Source organism: Oncorhynchus gorbuscha, linkage group LG02 (genome assembly GCF_021184085.1).
Source record: "Oncorhynchus gorbuscha isolate QuinsamMale2020 ecotype Even-year linkage group LG02, OgorEven_v1.0, whole genome shotgun sequence".
Lineage (NCBI taxonomy): Eukaryota > Metazoa > Chordata > Actinopteri > Salmoniformes > Salmonidae > Oncorhynchus > Oncorhynchus gorbuscha.
In genome coordinates this window covers 55,224,055-55,249,911 of record NC_060174.1, presented here as the reverse complement: position 1 = coordinate 55,249,911, position 25,857 = coordinate 55,224,055, and the positions used below count along the sequence as shown (strand labels likewise).

General features: G+C 43.4%; 1 protein-coding gene across 1 annotated transcript in view; it reads right to left on the bottom strand.

Annotated features, from left to right (window-relative positions):
• Window positions 1–25,857, bottom strand: part of LOC124004741 (cyclin-dependent kinase 17-like) — a 47,429-nt gene extending 21,572 nt beyond the window's left edge. The window contains exons 1-4 of the mRNA XM_046313477.1: window positions 25,383–25,857; window positions 5,489–5,643; window positions 1,701–1,874; window positions 1,168–1,301 (exon numbers count right to left, since the gene is read on the bottom strand). Of these exons, the coding sequence (XP_046169433.1) occupies window positions 1,168–1,301; window positions 1,701–1,874; window positions 5,489–5,643; window positions 25,383–25,438 (519 nt within the window). The 5' untranslated portion in view covers window positions 25,439–25,857. The remainder of the gene's footprint in view (window positions 1–1,167; window positions 1,302–1,700; window positions 1,875–5,488; window positions 5,644–25,382) is intronic.

The following is a 25,857-nucleotide window of genomic DNA, read 5'->3' as shown; positions in this document are numbered from 1 at the left end:
TTTCACAGAACAAATTTTGGTTTGCTGGGAAAACATTACTGGTACTGTGTGTTATTATTTCCAAACTGAAATGGTCCACCCACACAGACAGCGCGGTGAAGAAGGCGCAGCAACGCCTCTTCAACCTCAGGAGGCTGAAGAAGTTCGGCTTGTCACCAAAAGCACTCACAAACTTCTACAGACGCACAATCGAGAGCATCCTGTCGGGCTGTATCACCGCCTGGTACGGCAACTGCTCTGCCCACAACCGTAAGGCTCTCCAGAGGGTAGTGAGGTCTGCACAACGCATCACCGGGGGCAAACTACCTGCCCTCCAGGACACCTACACCACCCGATGACACAGGAAGGCCATAAAGATCATCAAGGACAACAACCACCCGAGCCACTGCCTGTTCACCCTGATATCATCCAGAAGGCGAGGTCAGTACAGGTGCATCAAAGCAGGGGCCGAGAGACTGAAAAACAGCTTCTATCTCAAGGCCATCAGACTGTTAAACAGCCATCACTAACATTGAGTGGCTGCTGCCAACATACTGACTCAACTCCAGCCACATTAACAATGTAAAAATTGGTGTAATAAATATATCACTAGCCACTTTAAACAATGCCATTTAATATAATGTTTACATACCCTACATTACTCATCTAATAAGTATATACTGTAACATATACCATCTACTGCATCTTGCTTATGCCGTTCTGTACCATCACTCATTCATATATTTTTATGTACATATTCTTCATCCCTTTACACTTGTGTCTATAAGGTAGTTGTTGTGGAATTGTTAGAGGTTAAATTACTCGTTGGATATTACTGCATGGTCGGAACTAGAAGCACAAGCATTTCGCTACACTCACATTAACATCTGCTAACCATGTGTATGTGACAACTCAAATTTGATTTGATTTGTTACATTACCTGGTAACCTAATGAGAACATTTGAGGAATGTTCTGTGGTGGTTGTTAATGTCAATGTTGAAAAAATGTTTTCATCCTGCTGATAGATAAAACAAACCCTAACTAAAGAAATGCTACTGTTAAAAACATTTGAAATGATTCAAAACCTGTCCTCCAAGAGAGTATGAGTCGCTCCCAAACAACACTTCCTTTCCTCCGTATGAGTTGGTGAAGCAGTGATGGGGGGATGAAGGGGGTGTCAGACTCACCTCTGCGGAAATGCGTCGGTTGCCCCTGTTCCTTAGACACACCCCTGTGGGAGACTGCACCTCGTCTGAGCTCGTCCCTGACGCCTGGTCACTCTCTCCATCAGAACTCATCTTCATGTTCTCATGGACAATGTCTGAGAGAGGGGGAGAGGAGGGGAGGCGGGGCAGAGACAGAGAGCCACAGATTGTTTTTTTTAAATGAAGTCAACATTTCAAAAATGCAAGTCCTGGATAACTGTTCAATCAGTGGTTGATAAGACCAGGGGGCCCATAAACGTATGAGTGAGGTTATTCTTTCCATCAACTCAACTTGATGTCATCCACAGCTGCTGCTGCTGGGAACTATAGCAGCCACTCCCTGGTTAGTTTCCACTGTCCTGCCCTCTCCCCTGACTCAAGTGACACTGTGTGTGTGTGTGTGTGTGTGTGTGTGTGTGTGTGTGTGTGTGTGTGTGTGTGTGTGTGTGTGTGTGTGTGTGTGTGTGTGTGTGTGTGTGTGTGTGTGTGTGTGTGTGTGTGTGTGTGTGTCTCACCGAGGCGGCTGCCGTTGCGGGGCATGGCCATGAGAGACCCTAGCCCTCCTCCTCCTATGACACTCTGAGGTCTCCGTAGCGGGGGCTTCTTAAAGGGACCAGTGTACTGGTGCAGGAAGGAGTTAACACTGTGGGCTGAGGGGGGGAGACCATGACAATTCCTCACCATGGGTTCTGTGGATGGGGGAGAGAGAGATCTATGTGACAACCAGTTCAGTTCAGTCCAGTACATACAATACAGACACCTTGGCTTGGGGCACCATCTATCATACTGTAGTTAGGGTCTGGAGGCTACACCCTGTTTTAGTCAGGTCATATGGTCAGACTGAAAAACAGCTTCTATCTTAAGGCCATTAGAATGTTAAACAGCCATCACGAACATAGAGAGGCTGCTGCCAACATACAGACTCCACTCACTAGTCACTTTAAATAATGCCACTTTAATAATGTTTACATATCCTACATTACTCATCTCATATGTATATACTGTACTTTATACCATCTATTGCATCTGTGTACATATATTTATATGTACATATTCTTATTCCATCCCTTTACATTGTGTGTATAAGGTAGTCGTCGTGAATTTGTTAGATTACTTGTTAGATATTACTGCACTGTAGGAACTAGAAGCACAAGCATTTCGCTACGCTCGCATAAACCATGTGTATGTGACCAAAAATGTTTGATTTGACCTGTCAGAGGGATTGATTGTTTTGGCAAAGGAGAAATGCTCCCTAACAGCAATGTAAACAAATTTGTGCCCCAAATGTGTTTTTGTGCTTATGGAATATTTCTGGGATCTTTTATTTTAGCTCATGAAACATGGGACCAACACTTTACATGTTGTGTTTATATTCTTGTTCAGTGTATATTGTTTCTCAACAGGGAATCCATGTTTACTTGACAGAACACAATCTTTTTTCCTCGGTTTAGACACAATAAACTCAACTGAAAGAGTAGACTAGACAAATGTGTTTCTTACTAGATTACTAATACACAGCCTTTCCTCAAAGTCCCACCCACAGAGACTGATTGACATTTCTGAAACTGTACCAACTCTGTGACTCACACACATTCTGCCACCACACCTGATAATCCCACCCACAGTGATTGATTGACATAACCGTTAAAGGGATAGTTCACTCAAATGACAAAATGACCCGAAGCTAACATAGCTCAGCCGATAAAATACATAATTTGAAGAACAAACATCTTTGTGGCAATTCATATCTTAGAACTAAAACTGTAAACATCACCTCAATCTCAGGTGATATCTATAGTCCTGATCATATAGGACAATGACAATGGGGTTAAAGATCGAGGAAGAGCATTACGTTAGAGAGGAAACAAACAATGTCCATCAACACAACAGATGACCACAAACAAACTCCCTCCCAGAGTTACTAGATAACACACACACAGGCGCACACATTAAATCTCGTATCCCACTACTACCGCTGTGTGCCCCTGTTATGTTGTTGTGTTACACAATCAGATCAAGGTTAAGACATTAGGATCCATGCCAATGATTGACACCATGGTGGGCTCATCTGATCTCATCTGGCCACTTCATTCTGTCTCCTCTCTCTCTCTGAGACTTGTACTGTCCCACACACTGCAGACAGCCCAACGCAATCCCTCTCCGCACAGAATACACAGGTGCGTACACCATGCTCATGGGCAAACACAATCGCACACACACAAGAAGAGAACACACACACACACACAAAACAACATCCTCTGTAGGACAAAAGGAGAGGGGAGCCGGGGAAAAGGAGAGGGAAGCTGAAGCTATTGAATAATTTAAGGAGAGGGGATCTGGGGGAAACCTTAAGAAAGCCAGGAGAGGAATAACGAGATAAAGCGGAGGAGGAGGACGCCCAGCTGCTCTCACAGTCCTCCAAGTCGCCATGGCAATGTCATGGAAACTCTTGAACGTTCCAGACCCTGAACAGGCAGCACCATAGCAACGTCGTGGCAGCCACCGTCAACAGCAGGCGCTAGACCATCCCAAGCTTAGAGATAACTAACCAGCTATGTCACCTTATCTTTGCTTTGACGCCTCGCCGGCTACAGCCTTCACCGGACTCGAACATGAAGAAGTAACACCGATGATGATGTGTGTGTGTTCCCGGATGTTAAAGAGAAGAAGAAAAAGTATCTGCTGTGTGCAGTGAAACGAGACACAAGCCAGACGTAGGCTTATCCATCGACATTCGCAAAACTATTCAGACCCCTTCACTTCTTCCACACTGTTACGTCACAGCCTTATTCTAAAAATGGATTCATATTATTCATATTTATCTCCTCCCTCTACACACAACACCCCATAATGACAAAGCAAAAACAGTTTTTTAGACAACAGCAAAAAACAGAAATAACTTATTTAATAACTCGTTTGCGATGAGACTCTAAATGGATTAATTGGACTTGATTTGGAAAGGCACAAACATCTATACGTCTATATAAAGGTATATAAGTTAGTTGACACTGCATGTCAGAGCAAAAACCAAGCCATGAGGTCGAAGGAATTATCGAAGGAATTATCAGTAGAACTCTGAGACAGGATTGTGTCGAAGCACAGATTTGAGGAAGGGTACCAAAACATTTCTGCAGCATTGAAGGTCCCCAAGAACAAAGTGTCCTCCATCATTCTTAAATGGAACAAGATTGGAACCATCAACACACTAGAGCTGGCCACCGGGCCAAACTGAGCAATCGGGGGAGAAGGGCCTTGGTCAGGGAGGTGACCAAGAACCCGATTGGAGCTCTGTCAGAGTGGCTGAGTTCCTCTGTGGAGATGGGAGAACCTTCCAGACGGTCAAGCATCTCTGCAGCACTCCACCAAATCAGGCCTTTATGGTAGAGTGGCCAGACGGAAGCCACTCCTCAGTAAATGGCACATGAAGGCCACTTGGAGTTTACCAAACAGCACCTAAAGAACTTTCAGACCATGAGAAACAAGATTCTCTGGTCTGATGAAACCAAGATTGAACTCTTTGGCCTGAATGCCAAGCATCACGTCTGGAGGAAACCAGACACAGCTCATCACCTGGTCAATACCATCCCTACAGTGAAGCATGGTGGTGGCAGCATCATACTGTGGCGATGTTTTTCAGCGACAAGGACTGGGAGACTAGTCAGGATGAAGGAAAAGATGAACAGAGCAAAATACTTGATGAAGAGCTGCTCCCCATCCAACCTGAAAGAGCTTGAGAGGATATGCAGAGAAGAATAGGAGAAACTCCCCAAATACAGGTGTGCCAAACTGGTGTTATACCCAAGAAGACTCGTGGCTGTAATCACTGCCAAAGGTGCGAGTAAATGTCTGCATATTTGCAAAAATGTCTAAAAACCTGTTTTTGCTTTGTCATTATGGGGTATTGTGTGTAGGCACAGCCAGAAGAGGACTGGCCACCCCTCATAGCCTGGTTCCTCTCTTGGTTTCTTCCTAGGTTATGGCCTTTCTAGGGAGTTTTTCCTAGCCACCGTGCTTCTACACCTGCATTGCTTGCTGTTTGGGGTTTCTGTACAGCACTTTGAGACATCAGCTGATGTGAGAAGGGCTTTATAAATACGATTGATTGATGGATTGATTGATAAGGAGGAAAAAAACGATTTTAGAATAAAGGCTGTAACGCAACAAAATGTGGAAAAAGTGAAGGCGTCTGAACACTTTCCAAATGCACTGTACATTACATCCACATAACCACACATTCACACATACACTCTCCCTCACCCCCCTCCCCCCACACACACCCTCACCCCCCTCCCCCCACACACACCCTCACTGCTGTCTTTGACGCCGTTCTCCTCTATAGTAATCTGTTCAGCCAGTTCAGACAGAGACTCGTCGATGGTCTGACTCCCTCTCAGAGTCTGGGACAGCCTCCTCCTAAACCGCTTCATCTTCTCCATGGAGCTCTCTGGAAGGGGAGGCCTGGGGATGGAGAGAAGAGGGGACAGTCAGTTACAGACACACACACACACACACACACACACACAAGGCCTGGGGAGAAAAAGATACCCCACACACCGTTACTGTTAAATGGCCCCACTGTTTATTCTGTTGGCTGGAATGTTAACGCAGAGAGAGGAGTCGGACACAGAGCGGCAGTGAAGAAAAGCTACGGAGGACACACACTCTCTCAAAAAAAAAGAAAAGAGGGACGATAAAGTATTAGAATACATATGTGATAGAGGAATTTCTAAATTCCTTATTGTTTTACAGCCAAAACCAGATTCGCACTCGTTTCTAATTCATTAATGAGATGTACGTTCATTAATTATGTATGAAGTAGATCGAGACCAGTCTTAAAAGTCAGGTAAGAGCGTTTAATTCCAGAGAGTACTAAATGCTTAGACACATTTCCACAGGTTATAAACTGAAAATGACGTCAGCGTTTTCCAAAAGTTCCATTTCACAAGCAGAGGGCCCTCGCGTTATCAGCACGAAGTCAAGGCCAGTCAGCATAAATCAACATTCTCGACAATCTGGAGATGGCCCGTTCCCACCACCTGGAGATTTGTACAACTGAATGAACTAAGGAACAGACCTTCATTGTTACTAAACTCCTGACTACATTATATACAATTGGGAAAGGGAGCAAGAGAGAAGATTCACATGTACAGTACATTATAGCATTTGGATTAGTCAGTTCTGATTGGAATGTATACATAATTAGTCATTTCAACCATAATTTCCTCTATCAATATGGCTGGGAGTTCTTCTTGATCAGCCCTGGAACATGATATAAGTCCTTCAAAAGCGAACCAGAGGGTAAAACAGTGGGTCTTTCTTGAACAATGACTGCCAGTACTCCTTGTGCTTGAGGAAGCTTGACAAATAGTGTATCATGTCATACAAGTGTGCGTGTCAAAAGGTGTGCTTCTTTTGAAAAGCACTCCCTGTGTGAGTGAGGTCTGAGCAAGCCCCAGCATGTTCCCGGGCAGGTCCCCTAATAAATATTGCTTTTAAAGATTTCACAGAGAATATAGCCATCAATAACACCTCAAGCTATACACACTAATTCCACATCTACAGTAAAAATGAGTTTATGACAAATAATAACCATCCAACACCAAACTGCCGCAAGATAAATATCCTAGTAATCGCACATCTATAGTTAAATGAAGACAAAAAGAAGACCAGATTTAGAGCTACTGACTGGAGCGAATACAAGAACCTATCAACACTCAAGGGAAACAGGCCTAATTTAGGAGTCAGTAATATAGAGACTAATGAATTTCCCACACTGGAAAAACCAATGTATTGGGAGAGATAATTATTCATGTAGCTCCGGGACAGAACTAATCTAGTGTGAAGAAGAACCTAGAGATCAAAACATACACACATAATTTAGACCAGTTGTACGCCGAGTGTACAAAACATGAGGACCACCTGCTCTTTCCATGACATAGACTGAATCCAGGTGAACGCTATGATCCCTTATCGATGTCACCTGTTAAATCCACTTCAATCAGCGTAGATGAAGGGGAGGAGACATGGTTCAAGGAGGATTTTTAAGCCTGGATACAATTGAGACATGGATTGTGTATGTGTTCCATTCAGAGCGTGAATGGGCAAGACAAATAATTCTAAGTGCCTTTGCACGGGGGTATGGTAGTAGGTGTCTGGCGCACCGGTTTGAGTGTGTCAAGAACTGCAACGCACCAAAGGACATCCATCCAACTTGACAAAACTGTGGGAAGCATTGGAGTCAAATTGGGCCAGCATCCCTGTGGAACGCTATCGACAACTTGTGGAGTCCATTGCCCTGGCGAATTGAGGCTGTTCTGAGGGCAAAAGGGGGTGCAACTCAATATTAGGACGGTGTTCCTAGTGTTTTGTACACTCAGTGTTTAACAGTCCTCGTAACTTATGTCCAACAGTGGGTAAAACATGATGCATTGAGAGAGATATATGTTTTATTCATAGTGGATGGAATTAATGTGAACTGGAGTAAAACAAGAACGAACCGATCAACATTCAGGGAAAAATAGATAATTTTGACATTAGTTAAATAGGCTAATGAATTTCCCACACTGGAAAAAAAACGTGATGTATTTGAAGAGATTGATGGAGTGATGGCACAGCCCATGAACTGTGTTAGCAGATGGTAAAGCAGGGGATTCGTGAGAGAATGGCGAACAGGACTAGCATAGGCTGCATCCAGTTCATGTCACATTGCATCACCATTCAGTGTGTGTGATAGAGAGAGAAGAAAGATTTCAAGTGTATTTGTGTGAGAGAAAGTGAAAGCAAAAGAGGCGGAGAGAAAACAGTTGACAGAGAAGAGAGTGAAAAGAACATGCTGGTGAGAGAGAGAGAGAGAGAGAGAGAGAGAGAGAGAGAGAGAGAGAGAGAGAGAGAGAGAGAGAGAGAGAGAGAGAGAGAGAGAGAGAGAGAGAGAGAGAGAGAGAGAGAGAGAGAGAGAGAGAGAGAGAGAGATGTGAATGAGGGAGGTTGCTTCTCAACCTGCTGATTCAGACACCTCCCTCCCTGCCAATGTTCTCTGACCTTAGTGAGGGGGAGATTACAACACCACTACACTTTAGCAGATATGGACATGTGTCTGTTTGTCTGTCTGTACCGGGGATGAGTAAGAAGAGACATGAGGCCACATGAGTTAGGCCCTGAAGGTCTGTCTGCCTGACTAATAGTCTCCATTACATGCCTTTGTCTTCCCAAACATCACTCAGGAGCTGGAGAGAGATGTCAAATGCAACACGGAGTAAGGCAGGGGGGTAAAAGTTGTTTTGAAGGAAAGAGCAGAGCTACTAACCTAAGCTACCATCTATTCACTGTCTGACACATAGCTCCCCATTCATTCCACTGATCAGGGATAGTCGGTGACGATTCCTGCCCTTCTTTCGTATTCTATTATTGCTCCATGATTTAGCTCTGACAACTCTTCCAAAATGTTACAGCCTGCTCCTCCGGTCATAACAAAAGGCCATTTCAGGACAGTGGAGGATGAGGGAGTCAGTCGGACTCTGGAGTCATCACTGCCAACGAAACAGCTCATAGCCTTCTCATTTCTCACAGTTGAGGGTACAGCTCAGCCTCGGAGCACACTGTGTTCCATGGAGAATGAATGGATGGATGGATGGATGAATGAATTTCACCAGAGTAAATGAATGAATTTGACTAGAGTTTTGATGGCAGTTTCTAACCCATCTCATCCTTGTTTGCATCCCCTCATCCCATTCTGTCCCCTTTCCATGGCTTGGCTCTGTGATCTAGTCTGGAGCCCTGGAGAGTTGGATGTGATCCCTGCTCCCATGAGTAAGTAGGCCGTGCAGAGGACTGGGCTCCAGATCCACTGGGTTAAGGTCAAAGAATTAGTCCCATTCAAGCACTGATTCGGATTTGTTGCCGTGGCAACATTCTCTACCCAATGTCTAAATATCATCCTAGTGATCCTAGGATGATATTCTGTCTCTTTTCATCAAACCACCTGGCTTACGGCACACACACACACACACACACACACACACACACACACACACACACACACACACACACACACACACACACACACACACACACACACACAGTTAACCATGATATCCCCAGATGGACAAACTGATAGTTCCAGCTGTATGCAAAATTGCATTTCACACATAAGTTTGACTGGCATGGACAGTGGGGAATAGGGGGGGGGGGGGGGGTAGGGGAAAGACTAAGAGAAGCAGGGGAAATACTAAGAGAAGCAGGGTAAAGGAGGGAGAGGAGGAAGAAGAGGATGTAAGCAGAGAGTAGAAGTAGGTTAAGCGGCTCAATAAGACCGGGCCTTATACGACAAATATGTGGTACGTAAACTTGCCACCAGGCACACAACTATTATTTGACTGTGTCCCTTTCAGGAAATGTGTCTTGCATCTCAAACATAACAGCATCACCACATGGAGTGCATGTCGGGCAATTCCAAGGTGACGAGGAGACTCACTTTAAAATGTATGACAAGCAAAAACCATTGACTGCAAAGTTTAACAAACCTACACTTATATGCAGAAGTCTACTTTTAACAATTCCCACTAGACATTTTACTGAAACATTAACTTGACGAACAATGCAGATACAAAGTTTAGTAACGGAATGACAGTAAAATCATTTTTTATATGACCACGTTTTTTTTTTCAAAAACACTCTACTCCGAGTTAAGACTAAAAGACTGCAGAAAGAAGTGTCAGCTATGATATGACCCTTTGAGTTGAAAAAAACATCTATTTTGGTTATTAAACTACAGTTAGTGAAGTGGATTAACACCCGGTAACAGAATGACATCATGGGTCCCTGATCTGTACTATACAGAAATGCATCATTATGAATATCATTCTCTTCATGGTGATGTATCCTGAATAGATACACAAAACTAGACATATGTAATATCTTCCTTTGCATACTGGGGTATTATTCTACACACGGGCTATTATTCTAATGAGCTCAACCCCAAACAAGACCAAATTTGGTTGGTTCAGACCAGAACAAATCTGTACCAATCATAGATGTCCAAACTTGTGAAACATAGACATCACAATACAGTACAGTAGAGAAAAGTATAGTATAGTTCAGTACAGTAGACTACAAAGAAGAAAATAGTATATTTCCATACAGAAGAATACAGTACAGAAAAGTATAGTATAGTTCAGTACAGTAGACTACAAAGAAGAAAATAGTATATTTCCTTACAGAAGAATACAGTACAGAAAAGTATAGTATAGTTCAGTACAGTAGACTACAAAGAAGAAAATAGTATATTTCCATACAGAAGAATACAGTACAGAAAAGTATAGTTCAGTACAGAAAAGTCCCGGAGAGTAGTATTATATTGTACTTCACTCATGTGTACTCTACTGAACTATACACTACTTTTCTGTTCTCTACTCTACTGTGCTCTACTGCAACAGTGGTTTGTGACTACTATGACTTCTCGATGTGGCCAATTCAATTGAAGTCATTCTGTTACTGATTTTTCTGGTAACTCCGTTACCGTTGTGGTAGCAGAGCGACGCGTTTTAATCACTTAATAATTAATAATTGTAACCCAGGTCAAGAAATGGGGTAAAATCATGTGAAATGTGAGAGAAACGACCAACTAGGATGTCAGCCAACCAAATCCTTTAGGTCCTGCCTTTGACAGTTCAATCGTTGCAATCTCGAGCAAGCCTTCTAGAGGAAGCGGCATTTTTATGACAAACTTTCTCCTGGTTGTGAAGTCAGAAAACTGCGCTAAAATTTGAAATAAAACCTAGACATATCTTCAGAGAAACACTGACAATTGATGATCCATTCATCGCATCGTCTTGAGAAGAGGTTGAATGGGTTGATGGACCAATTACTTGGTGTGTTTTATTTTGCATGAATGAAGACACACAAAGTTGGAAGCACAGAATTGTCTAGAATGTCATTGTATACTGTAATGTTAAGATTTACCTTCACTTGAACTAAAGGGGTCTAGCCTGAACCATACTCCCACACCAAACTTTACAGTTGGCACTATGCATTGGGGCAGGTAGCGTTCTCCTGGCTTCCGCCAAACCCAGATTCATCTGTCGGACTTCCAGATGGTGAAGCTTATTTCATCATTCCAGAGAGCGTGTTTCCACTGCTGCAGAGTTCAATGGCCGCGAGCTTTACACCACTCCAGCCTAAGCTTGGCATTGCGCGTGGTGACCTTAGGCTTGTGTGCAGCTGCTCGGCCATGGAAACCCATTTTATGAAGCTCCCAACGAACAGTTCTTGTGCTGACATTGCTTCCGGAGGCTTTTTGGAACTTGGTAATAAGTGTTGCAACCGAGGACAGACAATTTTTATGCGCTTACGTGCTTTAGGGAGAGAGAGAGCATGGGAGAGGGGGAGTGAGAGAGAGAGAAGAAGCGACAAAGCACGAGAGAGAGGGGGAGCGACAGAGCTGAGAGAGAGTGACAGAGCTGAGAGAGAGCAACAGAGCTAAGAGACAGGTTATCATGGAGCTTGACTGGAGTTGAACAACAACCTCTGTTTGTACTGCTACAGTGTCCCAATATTGAATGAGTTTCAGGGGACAATAAATACTATGCTAATTGTACTTGTATCTCTCGTTGGCGCATTTCTGTTTAGTCTGTCGAGTCTTTCCCCTCTATTCTACTCTTCTCCTCCCCTCCCCACCGCTCCTCTCTGGCTCGATCGTCACCTGTGTCAGAGGATCTGAATGGAGCTGGCACTAAGCTTGCTGATGTTTTGGCAAAAAATTGAATACAGTAGGCAGAGCAACCACGCGTGTGTGGCCAGCAGGACAGATGATGACAGACAGGGTTCTATACGATCATCAAACACAATAAGACTCAACGTTGATTTAACACCGCTACAATGACAATGACCACTTTGATTGACAGCTAGGGTCGCCTGTCTGGACACAGACTGCTCTCTCTCTCTCTCTTCCTTGCTCTCAAGCCATCTTTTGTGACCTAGTAACACCATCGGTCAGCGGGTCTTCAACCAGACCTCTACTATCAGAGAAGACAGACACAGCTCCAGCAGTGAGCCAATAGCCATGGCCATGACAACACTGTCTGTAACCACCATAGCTGTCTTTGAATACCTCATAGGGCAGGTCCAAGACATGCAAAGACATCCTGAATCTGCATAAAGATATTTCCTTTATACTGTGTTCTTCCCGCCAAATGACATCCCCGCACAAACCCCCCTCCCAAAATAAAAAATGTTCACGATACAACCGTATATCATTCCAGACATCACCAACCCAAGTCGGCATGGTTCTAGTCTCTACATTAATTTTTCCATTACATTCACCCCTGACGAAGTAAGCCTACATTGTGTTCATACTGTTACTAACACAGTAGCTAGATAATATAACTCCTCTCTGGATGTTACTACAATCGCTGTGTAGCTGGCACGGTTCTAGGTTCTACATTCTGATCCATTATTACACAGAACCTGATGAGTCACTCTGAGAAGGGGATTCCAGTTTCCACTAATAAACAAAGCACACTGACTTTGTCTAGGTATTATGTTATTACTAAGTACTTAGGATTAATATCAAGTAATTACACCAAAGCATCCGAATATGACCAGCTATGCAGACTAATGCTTTGGACTGAACAGAGGTAGATGACTGGCTTAACAATCAAATATACAGTTGAAGTCGGAAGTTTACATGCACCTTAGCCAAATACATTTAAACTCCGTTTTTCACAATTCCTGACATTTAAGCCTTGTAAAAATTCCCTGTCTTAAGTCAGTTAGGTCACCACTTTATTTTAAGAACGTGAAATGTCAGAATAATAGTAGAGAGAATTATTAATTTCAGCTTTTATTTCTTTCATCACATTCCCAGTGGGTCAGAAGTTTACATCCGATCAATTAGTATTTGGTAGCATTGCTTTTAAATTGTTTAACTGGGGTCAAACGTTTCGCGTAGCCTTCCAGAAGCTTCCCACGATAGTTGGGTGAATTTTGGACCATTCCACCTGACAGAGCTGGTGTAACTGAGTCAGGTTTGTAGGCCTCCTTGCTCTCACACACTTTTTCAGTTCTGCCCACAAATGTCTATAGGATTGAGGTCAGGGCTTTGTGATGGCCGATCCCATATAGAGGTCGACCGACTAGGATTTTTCAACGCCGATAACGATTATTGGAGGTCCAAAAAAGGCCGATACCGATAAAAAAAAGAAATCGACCGATATATATATATATATATATATATATATATATATGAATATATATATATGAGACGCCCTGTTAAAAAAAATTTTTTTTTATATATATTGACTTTCAATGAAAGTAAAAGTAAAAATAAAATTGTTCATTCAGTATTGTTGTAATTGTCATTATTACAAATATATATATATATATATATATATATATATATATATATACACACAGTGCTGAGAACAAGTATTTGATACACTGCCAATTTTGCAGGTTTTCCTATTTACAAAGCATGTGGAATCTGGAATTTTTATCATAGGTACACTTCAACTGTGAGAGACGTAATCCAAAACAAAAATCCAGAAAATCACATTTTATGATTTTTAAGTAATTAATTTGCATTTTATTGCATGACATAAGTATTTGATCACCTACCAACCAGTAAGAATTCCAGCTCTCACAGATCTGTTAGTTTTTCTTTAATTAAGAAGCCTTCATGTTCTCCACTCATTACCTGTATTAACTGCACCTGTTTGAACTCGTTACCTGTATAAAATACACCTGTCCACACACTCAATCAAACAGACTCTAACCTCTCCTCAATGGCCAAGACCAGAGAGCTGTGTAAGGACATCAGGGTTAAATTGTAGACCTGCACAAGGCTGGGATGGGCTACAGGACAATTTGCAAGCAGCTTGGTGAGAAGGCAACAACTGTTGGCGCAATTATTAGAAAATGGAAGAAGTTCAAGATGACGGTCAATCACCCTCGGTCTGGGGCTCCATGCAAGATCTCACCTCGTGGGGCTTCAATGATCATGAGAAAGGTTGAGGGATCAGCCCAGAACTACACGGCCGGACCTGGTCAATGACCTGAAGAAAGCTGGGACCACAGTCTCAAAGAAAACCATTAGTAACACACTACGCCGTCATGGATTCAAATCCTGCATGGTGTTTATACTTGCATACTGTTGTTTGTACAGATGAACGTGGTGCCTTCAGGCATTTGAAAATTGCTCCCAAGGATGAACCAGACTTGTGGAGGTCTACAATTTTTTTTATGAGGTCTTTATTTTGATTGTCTCATTATGCCAAGCAAAGAGGCACTGAGTTTGAATGTAAGCCTTGAAATACATCCACAGCTACACCAGGCTAATTGACATAATTTATCAGAAACTTCTAAAGCCATGACATCATTTTCTGAAATTTTCCAAGCTGTTTAAAGGCACAGTCAACTTAATGTATGTAAACTTTTGACCCACTGGAATTGTGATACAGTGAATTATAAGTTAAATCATCTGTCTGTAAACAATTGTTGGAAAAATGACTTGTGTCATGCACAAAGTAGATGTCCTAACCGACTTGCCAAAACTATATAGTTTGTTAACAAGAAATTTGTGGAGTGGTTGAAAAACTAGTGTTAATGACTCCTAATTGTATGTAAACTTCTGACTTCACCTGTATATGTGTGTGTGTGTGTGTGTGTGTGTGTGTGTGTGTGTGTGTGTGTGTGTGTGTGTGTGTGTGTGTGTATGTATGTATATATATATATATATATATATATATGTGTGTGTGTCATACATCGCATGATCACTTAGTCTGTGTCCAAAATTGCACCCTATTCTCTATGTACATGTAGTGCACTACTTTTGACCAGGGCCCATAGGGATGTGGTAAAAGGTAATGCACTATATAGGGAATAGGGTGCCATTTGGGATGCATACTTAATTAATGCTTGGGCCAAAACAGTGGAAAGGCTAACACTGTACTCTTGTGCCTGTGTAGTAACACTGTATTTACAATAGTGTAAACAATATTAGATTAACCATAGACAATATCTATATTATTAACATGTAATAAATAATACCTTAGAATCATTGAGTGTAATGTCTACATTTATCCATCTAACCTCCCTAACCAAATAGGGTCTTAACCAGCTGACACTCGGTGTAGGGTGTAGTTATCCTTAAACGCTGATCTTGGGTCGGTTTTCCATTTCCCCCACTAATGCTTCAGGTGAGAATTGGCAGAGGGAATGCTAATCCTAGATCTGTCCTTAAGGGGACACTTCACCCCGAAGCCTAACCCTCTGACTGCTGGGTGGCTACTGTATGCTGAGTGAGACTTCCACTTTCAGCCTGACTGTAAAGTGAAAAAAAAAGAGTTCGGTGAGAGTTCGGGAGGCCACTATTAGACAAGGGAACAAAATTTGCTTACACTAGCATGTGTTGTCTATAGCAACTTGCATTTCAGGAGGGGCTGCTTTCGGAGCCTGAGTGCCAGAATTCCGATGTTAATACTGTAGAGAAAGAGGAAGAGTTTGTATGAATGGCTATGTATAGACCAGAGTTACGGGACGGGGGAGTGTGGTGTGGATTCTCTGTGTGTGTGTGTGTGTGTTTCATGGCACCTGCTCAGTGAGGACTAGGGAGAGGCGGACACTAACCTTCAGCCAGCTGTCCTTGGCCTGGTCCCTTAAACATGAGCCCTGTCCACCACACACACACGCACCCCCACATTTATGCTCATACACAAACACGTATTTATGCTCATAACACAAACACGTATTTATGCTCTCACACACACACACACACACACACACACACACACACACACACACACACACACACACACACACACTTCCCTAAAATAAAATTAGGCACCTAGCAAATTCCAGGTCTGCTGAGCGCAAACTTGAACATTGTGTGTTTACTGTGAACACTGAGGATGTACTCACTTTAAGTTACAGTTTAACCGTGGCCAAATGGCTTCTGTGGCTATTTGATAATAATGTAGGTCTCCTAGAGTGGCCTACCATAAAATAATCTGGAGAAAATGCATCCCATAACATTTTAACATGGAAATAGCTGTTCTATCCTTCAGCCTACAGTAGCAGCCAATGTGTGGTGTTCAGTGTAGGCTTCCATTCCATGAGACGTTTGAAAAAAATATACAGGGCCTGACATTAACCTGTTTATCCACTTATCCTTCAGACAAGGAAGTGACTGAAAATGTCGTTGTTTGATGCAAAAGAACACTTTCCAAAATAAAATGCATTATTATTCCCATACCATTATTACAGAGAATCAGACAAATTATTCTACCCACTGCCTATTTAGCTTATTCAAGACTGTCTCAAAATACAACACTGCCCCTTTAAGACAAAAACAAAAATCTCTTTTACATGACTCGCTTTTCAAATATGTCTAGAAATGTACAGGTTTTGTGCTCTTCTAAGAAGCTATATTTCCCCTATTGCTAAGTACAAATGATCTATAACTGGACTAATAACTCACTAACTAGCAAAGGATATGTACAAAATGTGCACACGTGGCTACATGCAGCTCTCGCTTTGATCTCAAAACAAGCACATTCATTCTGTAAACACAGTCCAGTTCAAAGTAAATGGCACATATATGGCAATGGTCTATTGGCATTCAGTTCATTCGGAAAGTATTCAGACCCCTTGACTTATTCCACATTTTGTTACGTTACAGCCTTATTCTAAAATTGATTCAATATTTTTTTTCTCATGAATCTACACACAATACCCTATAACGATAAAGCAAAAACAACTTCTTAGCAATGTTTGCTAATTTATATATTTTTTTAAACCAGAAATACCTTATTACATAAGAATTCAGACCCTTTGCTATTAAATTTGAAATTGAGCTCAGGTGCATCCTGTTTCCATTGTTCATCCTTGAGACGTTTCTACAATTTGATTGGAGTCCACCTGTGATAAATTCAATTGATTGGACATCATTTGGAAAGGTACACATCTATCTATATTAAGGTCCCACAAAGCTTGCCTCCTGGCCAAACTGAACAATCGGGGGGGGGGGGGGGGGGGGGGGGGGCCTTGGTCATTCTCAAAACCCGGTTATTTACAAGAGGAAGCGACGCAGGTACATAGGACAAAGAGCCGGAAGCCTGGTCAGGACCCGGAAAAGGTGAGTGGGAAAGCTGCCTTTACCATCAATACTACTCGCCAACGTGCAATCATTGGACAATAAACTAGACGAGGTACGATCACGAATATCCTACCAACGGGACATCAAAAACTGTAATATCCTATGTTTCACGGAATCGTGGCTGAATGACGACATGGATATTCAGCTAGCGGGATATACGCTGCACCGCCAAGATAGAACAGCACACTCCGGTAAGACGAGGGGGGAGGTCTGTGCATATTTGTAAACAACAGCTGGTGCACGAAATCTAAGGAAGTCTCTAGATTTTGCTCGCCTGAAGTAGAGTATATTGTGATAAATTGCAGGCCACACTACCTGCCTAGAGAGTTTTCAGCTATAATTTTCTTGGCTGTTTATTTACCACCACAGACAGATAATGGCACTAAGACCGCACTCAGTCAGCATGTACTCTGAATAAGGAAATAAGCAAACAGGAAACTACTCACCCAGAGGCGGCACTCCTAGTGGCCAGAGACTTTAATGCAGGGAAACTTAAATCAGTTCTACCAAATTTCCATCAACATGTTAAATGTGCAACCAGAGGGGAAAGAAATTCTAGACTACCTTTACTCCACACACAGAGACGAGTACAAAGCTCTCTCTCCCTCCATTTGGAAAATCCGACCACAACTCTATTCTCCTGATTCCTGCTTACAAGCAAAAATTAAAGCAGGAAGCACCAGTGACACAGCCTATGAAAAAGTGGTCAGATGAAGCAGATGCTAAACTACAGGACTGTTTGCGATCAGACTGGAGGATGTCGTCCCCACGGTGACTGTACGTACATACCCAAACTAGAAGCCATGGATTACAGGCAACATTCCCACTGAGCTAAAAGGCAGAGCTGCAGCTTTCAAGGTGCGGGACTCTAACCCGGAAGCTTACAAGAAATACTGCTATGCCCTGCGACGAACCATCAAACAAGAAAAGAGTCAATACAGGGCAAAAATTGAAATCATACTACACCGGCTCCAACGCTCGTCTTATGTGGCAGGCCTTGCAAACAATTACAGACCACAAAGGGAAGTACAGCTGCCCAGTGACACGAGCCTACCAGACGAGCTAAATCACTTCTATGCAAGCAACACTGAGGCATGCATGAGAACATCAGCTGTTCCGGACGACACATCTGCCATGCTGATCCTCAACACTGGAGCTCCCCAGGGGTGCGTGCTCAGTCCCCTCCTGTACTCCCTGTTCACCTACGACTGCATGGCTAGTCACAACTCCAACACCCTCATTAAGTTTGTAGACGACACAGCAGTGCTAGGCCTGATCACCGACAACGACGAGACAGCCTATAGGGACAAGGTCAGAGACCTGGCCGGGTGGTACCAGAATAACAACATATCCCGCAACAGCAGGATATGAGCAAACTAGAATGAGCAAACTAGAATGGTCCAAACATAAACTAGAATGGTCCAAACACACCAAGATAGTCGTGAAGAGGGCACGGCAAAGCCTATTCCCCCTCAGGAAACTAAAACGATTTGGCATCTGAGGGCTTCGGGACAAGTCTCTGAATATCCTTGAGTGGTCCAGCCAAAGACCGGACTTATTAAACCTGATCCAACATCTCTGGAGAGACCTGAAAATAGCTTTGCGGCAACGCTCCCCATCCAAACTGACAGAGCTTGAGAGGATCTGCAGAGAAGAATGGGAGAGACTCCCAAAATACAGGTGTGCCAAACTTGTAGCGTCATATCCAAGAAGCCTCAAGGCTGTAATCACTGCAAAAGGTGCTTCAACAAAGTACTGAGTGATGGGCCTGAATACTTATGTAAATGTGATATTTCCTACAGCGGTGACTGGTTATGTCACCGTTCTGTATAAAGTACTGGCTGTGTAGAGTACGGGCTGTGTAGAGCATGAGCTGAGTGAATGTCAATGCAATAGAATCAAACCTAATTTTACTAGTCACATGAGCCAAATACAACACAAAATATTTTACCTTACAGTGAAATGCTTACTTACGAGCCCCTAAACAACAGTGCAGTTAAACAAATATGGATAAGAATAAGAGATAAAACTAACAAGTAATTAAAGAACAACAGCAGAAAATAACAATATATACAGGGGTGGGTACCGGTACAGAGTCAATGCGCGGGGGCACCAGCCATTTGAGTTAGTATGTACATGTAGGTAGAGTTATCAAAGTGGCCATGCATAGATGACAACAGAGAGTGGCAGTGGTGTGGAGAGGGGAGGGAGGGGGTCAATGCAAATAGTCTGGGTAGCCATTTGACTCGATGTTCTGGAGTCGTATCGCTTGGTGGTAGAAGCCTCTTAGACCTAGACTTGGCGCTACGCTACCGCTTGCCGTGTGATAGCAGAGAGAACAGTCTATGACTAGGGTGGATGGAGTCTTGACCATTTTTAGGGCCTTCCTCTGACACCACCTGGTATAGAGGTCCTGGATGGCAGGAAGCTTGGCACAAGTGATGTACTGGACCATTCGCACTACCCTCTGTAGTGCCTTGCGGTCGGAGGCTAAGCAGCTGCCGTACCAGGCAGTGATGCAACCAGTTCTCGAGGGTGCAGCTGTAGAACCTTATGAGGATCTGAGGACCCATGCCAAATATTTTCCGTCTCCTGAGGGGGAATAGGTTTTGTCGTGCCCTCTTCACGACTGTCTTGGTGTGCTTGGACCATGTTAGTTTGTTGGTGATGTGGACACCAAGGAACTTGAAGCTCTCAACCTGCTCCACTGCAGCCCCGTCGATGAGAATAGGGGCATGCTCAGTCCTCTTTTTCCTGTAGTCCACAATCATCTCCTTTGTCTTGATCACGTTTAAGGAAAGGTTGTTGTCCTGGCACAACACGGCCAGGTCTCTGACCTCCTCCCTATAGTCTCGTTGTTGTCGGTGATCAGGCTGTTGTGTCATTGGCAAATTGAAGGCCTAGCCATGCAGTCATGAGTGTACAGGAGGGGGCTGAGCACGCACCCCTGAGGGGCCTCTGTGTTGAGGATCAGCATGGCAGATGTCCTGTTACCTACCCTTAACACCTGGGGGCAGCCCGTCAGGAAGTCCAGGATCCAGTTGCAGAGGGAGGTGTTTACTCCCAGGGTCCTTAGCTTATTGACGAGCTTTGAGGGCACTATGGCATTGAACGCTGAGCTGTAGTCAATGAATAGCATTCTCACATAGCTGTTCCTTTTGTCCAGGTGGGTAAGGGCAGTGTGGAGTGCAATAGAGATTGCATCATCTGTGGATCTGTTGGGGCGGTATGCAAATTGGAGTGGGTCTAGGGTTTCTGGGATGATGGTGTTAATGTGAGCCATGACCAGCCTTTCAAAGCACTTCATGGCTACAGACGTGAGTGCTATGGGTCGGTAGTCATTTAGGCAGGTTACCTTAGTGTTCTTGGGCACAGGCACTATGGTGGTCTGCTTAAAACATGTTGGTATTACAGACTCGGACAGGGAGAGGTTGAAAATGTCAGTGAAGACACTTGCTAGTTGGTCAGCGCATGCTCACAGTACACATCCTGGTTATCCACCTGGCCATGCGGCCTTGTGAATGTTGACCTGTCTAAATTTCTTACTCTCATCGGCTGCGGTGAGAGTGATCAGTGAACAGTCTTCCGGTACAGCTGGTGCTCTCATGCATGTTTCAGTGTTATTTGCCTCGAAGCGAGCATAGAAGTAGTTTAGCTCGTCTGGTAGGCTCGTGTCACTGGGCAGCTCTCGGCTGTGCTTCCCTTTGTAGTCTAATGGTTTGCAAGCCCTGCCACATTCGACGAGCGTCAGAGCTGGTGTAATATGATTCGATCTTAGGCAAAGCGTCAATACAGGACTGTTTGATTGTTTGTCTGAGGGCATAGTAGGATTTCTTATAAGCTTCCAGGTTGGAGTCCTGCTCCTTGAAAGCGGAGGCTCTAGCCTTTAGCTCAGTGCGGATGCTGCCTGAAATCCATGGCTTCTGGTTGGGGTATGTATGTACGGTCACTGTGGGGACGATGTCGTCAATGTAGTTATTGATAAAGCCATTGACTGATGTGGTGTGCTCCTCAATGCCATAGGAGGAATCCCGGAACATATTCCAGTCTGTGCTAGCAAAACAGTCTTGTAGCTTAGCATCTGCTTCATCTGACCACTTTTTTATTGATCTAGTCACGGGTGCTTCCTGCTTTAATTTCTGCTTGTGAGCTGGAATCAGGAGGATAGAATTATGGTCAGATTTGCCAAATGGAGGGCGAGGGAGAGCTTTGTATGCTTCTCTGTGTGTGGAGTATAGGTGGTCCAGAAATCTTTTCTGTCTGGTTGCACATTTAACATGCTGATAGAAATTTGGTAAAACTGATTTAAGTTTCGTTGCATTAAAGTCCCCAGCTACTAGGAGCACCGCCTCTCGGTGAGCGTTTTCTTGTTTGCTTATAGAGGAATACAGCTCATTCAATGCTATCTTAGTGCCAACTTCTGACTGAGGTGATATGTAACCAGCTTCGAAGAATACAGATGAGAACTCTCTCGGTAGGTGGTGTGGTTTACAGCTTATGATAATATACACAACCTCAGGTGAGAAATAGCTCGAGACTTACTTGGATATAGTGCACCAGCTGTTATTTACAAAAATACATAGTCTGACGCCCCTTGTCTTACCAGACGCCACTGTTCTATCCTGCCGGTACATCGTATAACAAGCCAGTTGTATGTTGATATTGTTTAATCTTGTTTAATCTTCCCCGTAACTCGTCGATTTCATTGTCCAAAGATTGCATTTTTGCTTGCAGAATTCTCAAAAGGCCGCCCGCTCTCCAGCCTCTCTTTATCAGCCTAATATTGCACTGATTCGATCACAATTGCCGAAGTAAAGGAAACGTTGATAGTGTTAATAGGGAAAACTCAAACAGTTGTCACCAACCTTTTCTGAGGCATCATCACTTTGAGTCAAAATGCAAGCCGAGATCTACCGCTCAGATTTGGATTTTTACATTACTTAAAAAACGTAAGCCTATGCAACATTAACCAATTAAAAAACGTACTGTAGCAATGACGTTTGTGCAGTAAGCTATAGGCCCAATACATGATCACCGCATATTGGCTTTGCTTGAATTGCCCTGCCAATGCATGGTTGTTCGGGCCATTTAAAAATATATATATTTCAAAATTTGAGGTAGGCTATATGATCACACTGGTAATAGATCTGTTGTTGTATTACTTGTGGGCCACAGCTGAGTGAGCATACATTTAAATAATTCGATTTTTATTTACTGGGCTGATGGTGCCTGCATCTGATGGTCAGTCTCAGCAGATGGAGAGAACAGCAGACTGAGGGTCCGCTTCTCAACATCCCTCCACTCTCTCTTTCCTCCACTGACACTGACCAAAAAAGGTCTTCCAGCTGATTGCGTAACTCAAGTTGCACCACATTATTTGTGCCTCATTCACAAATTCATGTTGTTACTCCTATGAACAGAGAAAGTTAAATATTCCTTGATATTAAAAAAGACCCAAGCCACTAATAATAACAACACCACCTTATAGATACATTTTCCTCCTCATTCATTACTGCTGCAGTGCTTGTTGCAGCGCTGAGTGGAAATAGGAAGAATGTGCATTTTATGGCTTATAAAAGTGTTGAATACAAAGTGTTGACAGCGCTGAGTAGGAACTTAAACATGAACTCACTAATCAAAACAGCAGCTCTTTGCTGTATCCGTTGACAGTCTCTCTCTAGTCATGGTTTTAAACGTTTTAGAAATCTCACAGTAACAACTTTGCTGTAGCTTTCTTTTATGCCTGCTACATTACTGCAGACACGGTCATCTGAGACATCTGATTGGCCAGCGGAAGGCCTATAGTGCACTTGATTTGCTCTCCGGGCCCACCGGGAAGGCAGAGTGTGTACCTTCAGACACATCAAATGGTTCAAATGGCAACAGTTCGCCTACCCGGCGAGCAGGGCAACTAATCGGGAGCACCTACCAATACAAGACTTTATCACTGGGTTTTGTACAGAAATGTTTGGCAATCGTGTAGGAATGCCTTGGAGATCAACAAGTTGGTGACCACTGCTCTAGAAAGTTGTAGGGAAGTTCAATCTCGCACTTCTCTCAGTGGGCTAATATTTCTTCTGCACCGCAGTCCCGGGGGAGTGGCGGAGACAATCTCGGGCAACTGCGCACCCACGCACATGTGCAGCTACACACCTTCACAAGCCATCCGCATACACACCCAACCACACACACCCCCTCAGAGAGCACAATCTGATATATCCTACCCTACGGGGATCAGTGCTGCATGGCTACAGCTGTTTCACAGAAGGTCATGCTACCCTGCCTTACAATTCCACCACCATCTCAAACCAAGGTTATACAACAACGTCAAACACACACACACACACACACACACACACACAACACACACACACACACACACACACACGAAAGACTCAACTCCATTACTGAACCAAAAAGAAGAGCCCATCAATCTGATCTAAACATGAGTTAACGTTTGAATCACAGGCTGACAGGAGAGAAACCCACAACCAACCACTGAGAAGGACTACAACTATATACACATTAGTTATTACAACTCTACAATGTGAGTAATCAATAACACTATAATGATCAGCTCCAGACTAAACTAAACTTGGAGCTAGTGGCTGCTCTGGGTCAGCACTCTGTTCGTGTGTGTACTGTTCCTCGGGGTGAGTGAGCTTGCATTCAGAACAATGACGTCTTCCTTCAGGACATCCTGCCAACTCCCCCCCCCCTCCTCCTCCTCCCACACACACACACAGAGGGTCGTATAACGGGTGAAGCCCAGTCAAACAGTAACCATTAAAGGAAGAGGAATCCCACCAAAAGGAAGGAATGCCATGAAAACAATTGACTACCACTTGCGTCACCCTTGAACCTACAGACACGTTCCTGCAGTCTACTGTAAACGTGCTCTACAAGGTTCTGTCCTGCCACATGGCAAGGCTCCATCATGCCAACAATGTGTTGCCCATGTATCTATCTCCACACAAATATAATTCAAAGGTTATCAAGTGTAATGAATCCCCACTATTTCAAAAACGTATTTACAGGCCCTTCCCAACAATAAATATTAAAATAATAACACAAGGAATAAATTCATGGATACTTGTTGCAATCCATTGAATACTACTGCGATAGCTTCCTGTGATGTTTTAACTAGTAAATCCTATGGGTCAAATGTAATACTATTTCATTCAAAAATGCCCCCCCCATTATGTAACTTAAAAATATTCCAAGTCTGGTTTACAGCAAAGATTACTTTGTTCTATAAATGTTTTGGAAAACACAAACATGTAGATGGATTTGAAATGTAGGTCAGTAAATGAATTTGGGGTATCACTTTACAATAGGGAATAAAAGCCAAGTCGATCCAATCATACCTGTCATGCCTGCATACTGTAGCGTACCATCACTAGTAGGGACAACGTGGTGTTTTTGGTGGTTGTTTTTGACAAAAATATTATTTTCAATTAATACTTTTGTTTAGTTCCTCTTAAACCCTGTGCTTTCCTCATTAAACGACAAAAACATACAGTATTTCTGCGAATTCAGCACTTCCAAATAGCGCACGCTTAGCTATCCCATATATTTTTTAAACATGACAGCAGTGGCTTAGCTCCTGGCTGTGTACCTTTTAAATGTTTAATTATTTTGTGTGAAGAGTATCCAGTTGATCTTCCACAGCCTAATAGGCAGGACGGGACAACGCCAATATGAATAGAAACAGCCTGTCCACCACAATAGAAAGCTATTCACACACACACACACACACACACACACACACACACACACACACACACACACACACATACACACATACATACATACATACATACATACATACATACATACATACATACATACATACATACATACATACATACATAGGGGAGCGCTGTGAAATAAACATTGCAACATTGTTACCCCATTTTGTGACAACGCAGGGTGGAATGTGTTTTGTTGTGGCCGCAACAACTCGTTGCTATCATCAAGCCACTTGCACCGTAGGCATTTGTTGCAATTTCGTAAGGACCCATCAGACAAATGTTACCATAGCGCTCACCAGAAACGATTTGCGTTGTTCCGACCGGTGTCCCCGTCCCCGGAGCTTCTTTTCATGCCGGATGCCGTCTTTCCACCCGATGTAAATAGTGGACTGCTTTGTTGTCTAGGTGTAGTAGTTTCTTATCTCCAATAATGTCACCTAAATCCGCGAGGATGTTGCTCACGCCATGGCTATCGAGGACTCGAAGTTAGAACCTTTGTTTGGGGGTGGGGGGTAGCGAGTGAACTGTTCCCTTTTCGGTTGGAGAACATACCAGCGTGAGAAACCGATGATGACGATGGATCGGTGTTGAGGGGTGCGAGCTCAGCTGTGTGCGCCTGCCTGACTACTGCTTGCTGACGGTGCCACGGCCGCCGTGTCATCGAACGTATGTTTTCAGACAGAAGAATTTCAACCCCGATCACCAGGGGAAATAGCGCCACCCACTTCGCTATGATCGCCAGTTCATTGTTAGAAACTTCATTAAATGACC